The 4225-nt window shown below is 36.1% G+C and overlaps 1 protein-coding gene across 1 annotated transcript in view; it reads left to right on the top strand.

Annotated features, from left to right (window-relative positions):
* The first annotated feature begins 2134 nt into the window (after positions 1-2134).
* The window catches only part of smtla (somatolactin alpha), a 4938-nt gene continuing 2847 nt past the window's right edge, over positions 2135-4225 (top strand). The window contains exons 1-2 of the mRNA XM_014020835.1: positions 2135-2395; positions 3888-4001. Coding sequence (XP_013876289.1) covers positions 2135-2395; positions 3888-4001 — 375 coding nt within the window. The remainder of the gene's footprint in view (positions 2396-3887; positions 4002-4225) is intronic.

Below are 4225 nucleotides of genomic sequence, written 5' to 3'. Positions count from 1 at the left end.
TGTTTTGATGTTTTGTTGGCAAACAAAAATCTGATGCACCACTTGACAGATTTTATGAAGCTCGGGAACTCATTGCCCTGGTAACCAGATGATTGAATGGGAAACTTAGTGCTTTGAATGGTGTCATCATGTAATTTTAACCTATTACTGAGTAAAAAAGGTATCTAGTTATGTTTGAAGATATGTAATGAGTAAAATTCCCCAACAATTACTTGCCATAAAGTTATTAAAAGTAATTTACAAGCATTTAGAAAATAGAAAATTGATTTTAAACATGCATAGTCTGTCATTTTTAGATTACTGCTTCTTGTGCTGACCTAGAGGAGACTGATGATTACAGAGTTGCTGTAGTAGAGTGTGGCTGCACACTGTTCAAATTTTAGGAAATTACTCTAAAACTGTGTTTTACTTGCCCCCCCCCCCCCCCAAAAAAAAAAAATAGAAAGAAGGTAAATGTATGTATAAAATTACCTCTATGTATATTTATATCAACATTTTCACTATCCAGCACCAAAAATAGTGGATAGAGTCACGGGTTACTCAAGTATTCCCGTAATATTATAAAACAATCGAACATTTTTAACAATTTTATATTTTCTTATGACTTCACACCACTTGCGTGGACGCTCCAACATGTTGTGTGTATGAGCCTTGTTTTTGTCCCAAAATTTTGGGAATCACTAATTTGATTTCAATGTAGTAATTTACTGAGATGCTTCTTGTTCCAGCAGCAGTGTTCTGTTAGATGTTCTGTGGATCTGAGCAGGATTACCACTAGTAGCTGAATGAAAGATTAATGAAAGAGATTTCTGTTTCATCTCTTTTTGAAGTGCGGGAGCATAAATATGACAATCGAGAGCAAAGCTCTGGCAATGGAAAAGGCGGAGGAGTAAAACGAAGGTGAGGAGAAGAGAACACTGATTCATATGAAATAAGTTGGCACATGTGAAAGGAGGCACCGACTCTCTTGAATAGCAACCAGCTCTGTGACGCTGAATTCAGTAACACAACACCCATCAAAAGCTACTTCTTGCTTCTTGATCCCCTGTCTGCTTTTGCTTCTGTTTAAACATGTTTTGGTGAAGAAATAAACATCCAAGCATGTGTGAGGTTTATCTCTTAATGGGAGAGGAAAGAAAAATGAGGAAAACTGTTAAATTTAGTTTCTTATTTCCTTTAATTGATTACATGGCTTTGAAACTGAACAATGATAAGGAATTTATTCCCTCTGTGCAAGGTAGAAAAAGAAATAAATAAATTCAATAATTTGCAACCAGAATACATGAATTGATTTATAATCTTAGTCGCAAAACCCATCCCCAGTAATCTTCCAATATGATTACGCTCATAAGGGAGGTAATTTAAAGAACAAATGAAGTAAGTAGTGCAGTGAACGCTTGAGGCAATAAAGGAAAAACCTCTAAATGGAGCATTCCTTGTTGCTGTCTACCTAAAGTGGCATTATTGGGAGTAGGGAGGACTAAGTACAATATCTTTGTATCCTTCTGTGACAGTTAAACACAGTCATTACATGTGATAAAACACAGCTTTAAGGCAAACAGCCTTTCAGACACAATGAATATGTGTTCAAAAAATGTTTTTCTTGCATTTAAATGATGTGTTTTCATCTTTAAACTGACATTCCGTGCCTACCTTATCTAAAAAGAGGGATTTGTTAAAGTGTTTGCTTTACAAAAGTGTCAGTCTATGTTCTCATCACTGGATAACTGTCACAGTACAGGGAGGCTGAATATGGTTTAAGTTTAGTAAACATTTGTTTTATGTGCCTAGCTGGTTTAGAAGAAATACATTTTTTAAAGTAGACTTGTAACATGTCTAAACATATTGGGGCCACACAAGTCACCATCTTGGTAATATGCATTAAAGAAGAAATGTGTCGGTTCAGGATGACCAGGATCTTTTTACAAGAACCTGCGCAAGATGTTTTCCCTTTATTCATGGCCTCCTCAGGCTTTATAAAGTTGTCAGTGTGAAGAAGCAGCAAGGAAACCTGAAGAAAACTGACAGAATGCATTTGACCGGTAATGTATCACAAAAAAAGGAGAATTGCTTATGAAACTGTGACAGAAAAAATAGAATGATTTACAAAAGCAGGACACTACAATAGATTATAATGTGTTTGTCTGTATTTGTTTCTAACAAATTCTTGAATATTTTTTGCGATAAACACGACGCATCTTCAGTTTTGCAGTGGGCTGTGTGGGCTTTGTTTCTTTGGCCCTGCCTTCTTATCGTAAGCAACCCACTAGACTGCAGAGAAGATTCAGGCAGCCTCACTCACTGCCCCTCCATCTCCCGGGAAAAACTTCTGGACCGAGTCATCCACCATGCTGAACTCATCTATCGGGTCTCAGAAGAACTGTGTACTTTGTTTGTGAGTAACACTAGCCCCCTAAACCCGTTTGTTTCTAACAGTTCACATTTGCACTGTAAAACGTTGGATTTGATTTGTCCAGTAGATTTGATAAGCTCATATTTCAAAAGACTGCTGTAAGGACTTACTGAATAACAGAATGTGTCAAAATTGTCTATGTATAAGAAAGCAAGAGAAAAACAATATTTGACTTTTTTATTTTTATGACTTTTTGAGATAGTGCCACATTTTTCTCATAAAGACAACAATTCTCATTTTGTTGTAGACAACAAGTCGCAAAAAGTATCCCCAGTAAACTTTCAATTTGATCGTGCTCATAATGGAGGTCATTCATAAAATGTAGAATTTTATAGAACTTTATTGTATTATCATATGAAACTCCAAAGCTTATTTTTTGTGTGAAAACTACAATTTATTTTAAACAAAGGGGCACTTCTTCTTAAATTAGAATAGTCAGTCTGATAACGGATTGAAGCTAAAACTCACACCAAAGAATAACCATCTTTAAATCATTGTTACTGATCACAGTACCATGACAGCAAAACACAAGAACATTTTTTGTACCATTCCCATTTACTCTCAATAACTAACAAAATAAACTGCTTGGTTAGTTAAACATAACAGAGTACTTAAGTTGTGAACTTGTGATCACATTCAAATTAATTATAGCAGGTACAACCATTCTTGGACTATGAAAACAGATGGAGATATATCTGTGAGGCTCTTGAGCATGAACTCAATATTTACAAAGTAGTTTTTGTTTTATGAAATGTGAAATTAACACTTTGAAAACCAACGCTGTATGATGTCTGTATTTTTAGAAAAAGAAACAACCTTTGTTGTGAGATAAAACAGGCATGTTTTGTTACATTTCATTGCTGAAAAGACATTGCTCATGAGGTGCAGCCTCAAACTGTGCCCTACACTTCCCCGACAGTAAAAGAACGTGAGAGCAAAAAGGCTTTTTTGTTGGCCTATTTTAACATTACGCAGGACCTGAAGAACCAACTCCTTCTGTTACATTCTCAGTTTTATTTGCTTTTGATTCTGCCATGATCATCACCTCACTTGTGGGCTTCAAAGTAATCTTTTGAGTCTCTTCTGAGCCTGAGATGTTTTATTGAAGAAGCAAGCCCACAGCGGGGTAATATGAATGTGATAATGCTATACTGTGCTGGGGAAAGCACAGGTTTTGCAACCTGTTGAATCCACTTCAGTTTGGGACTAGATAATCAGAACGGCCTTTGAAATGAAATGATGCACGGGTTGTTACTGAGAATATGTGGCATGGGGTGCACAGACGAGCACATGCTGGAGAACAGAATTTATTTTCTGTTGTGTCTGCGGTGGTAAGGAGCAGTGAAGCTTTTGTTACTGTTTTCCTGGAGTGTTCTCTTTTCATTAGAATAATATACTATGTTGTTTATCTACCCTTCTATTGTACAGGAAAATAAGCATAAACATTTTTTTTTCATTTTTGTTACTTTTCTAGGAGGATATGTTCATTCCATTTCCTTTGAGGCTCCAGAGTAACCAGGCTGGTTATGCATGCATCACCAAAGCACTACCCATCCCCAGCTCGAAAAGTGAAATTGAACAAATATCTGTAAGCACAAATTTTACAGATTTATTGGCTTGAACTGTTTAACTTGAATCCTAATTTGTTCACAAAAAGCTGCTATGATTTTGCACCTTTAAAATCTTCATCACTCATACTATACTTTGATTCACCAAAAACCTAGTAACTGATTTGTTTGTAGGAAAATGTGTGTGTGTGTGTGTGTGTGTGTGTGTGTGTGTGTGTGTGTGTGTGTGTGTGTGTGTGTGTGT

Source organism: Austrofundulus limnaeus, unplaced genomic scaffold (genome assembly GCF_001266775.1).
Source record: "Austrofundulus limnaeus strain Quisiro unplaced genomic scaffold, Austrofundulus_limnaeus-1.0 Scaffold268, whole genome shotgun sequence".
Lineage (NCBI taxonomy): Eukaryota > Metazoa > Chordata > Actinopteri > Cyprinodontiformes > Rivulidae > Austrofundulus > Austrofundulus limnaeus.
Note: the sequence above shows the minus strand (reverse complement) of the source record. Positions and strands in the feature narration are given on the sequence as shown.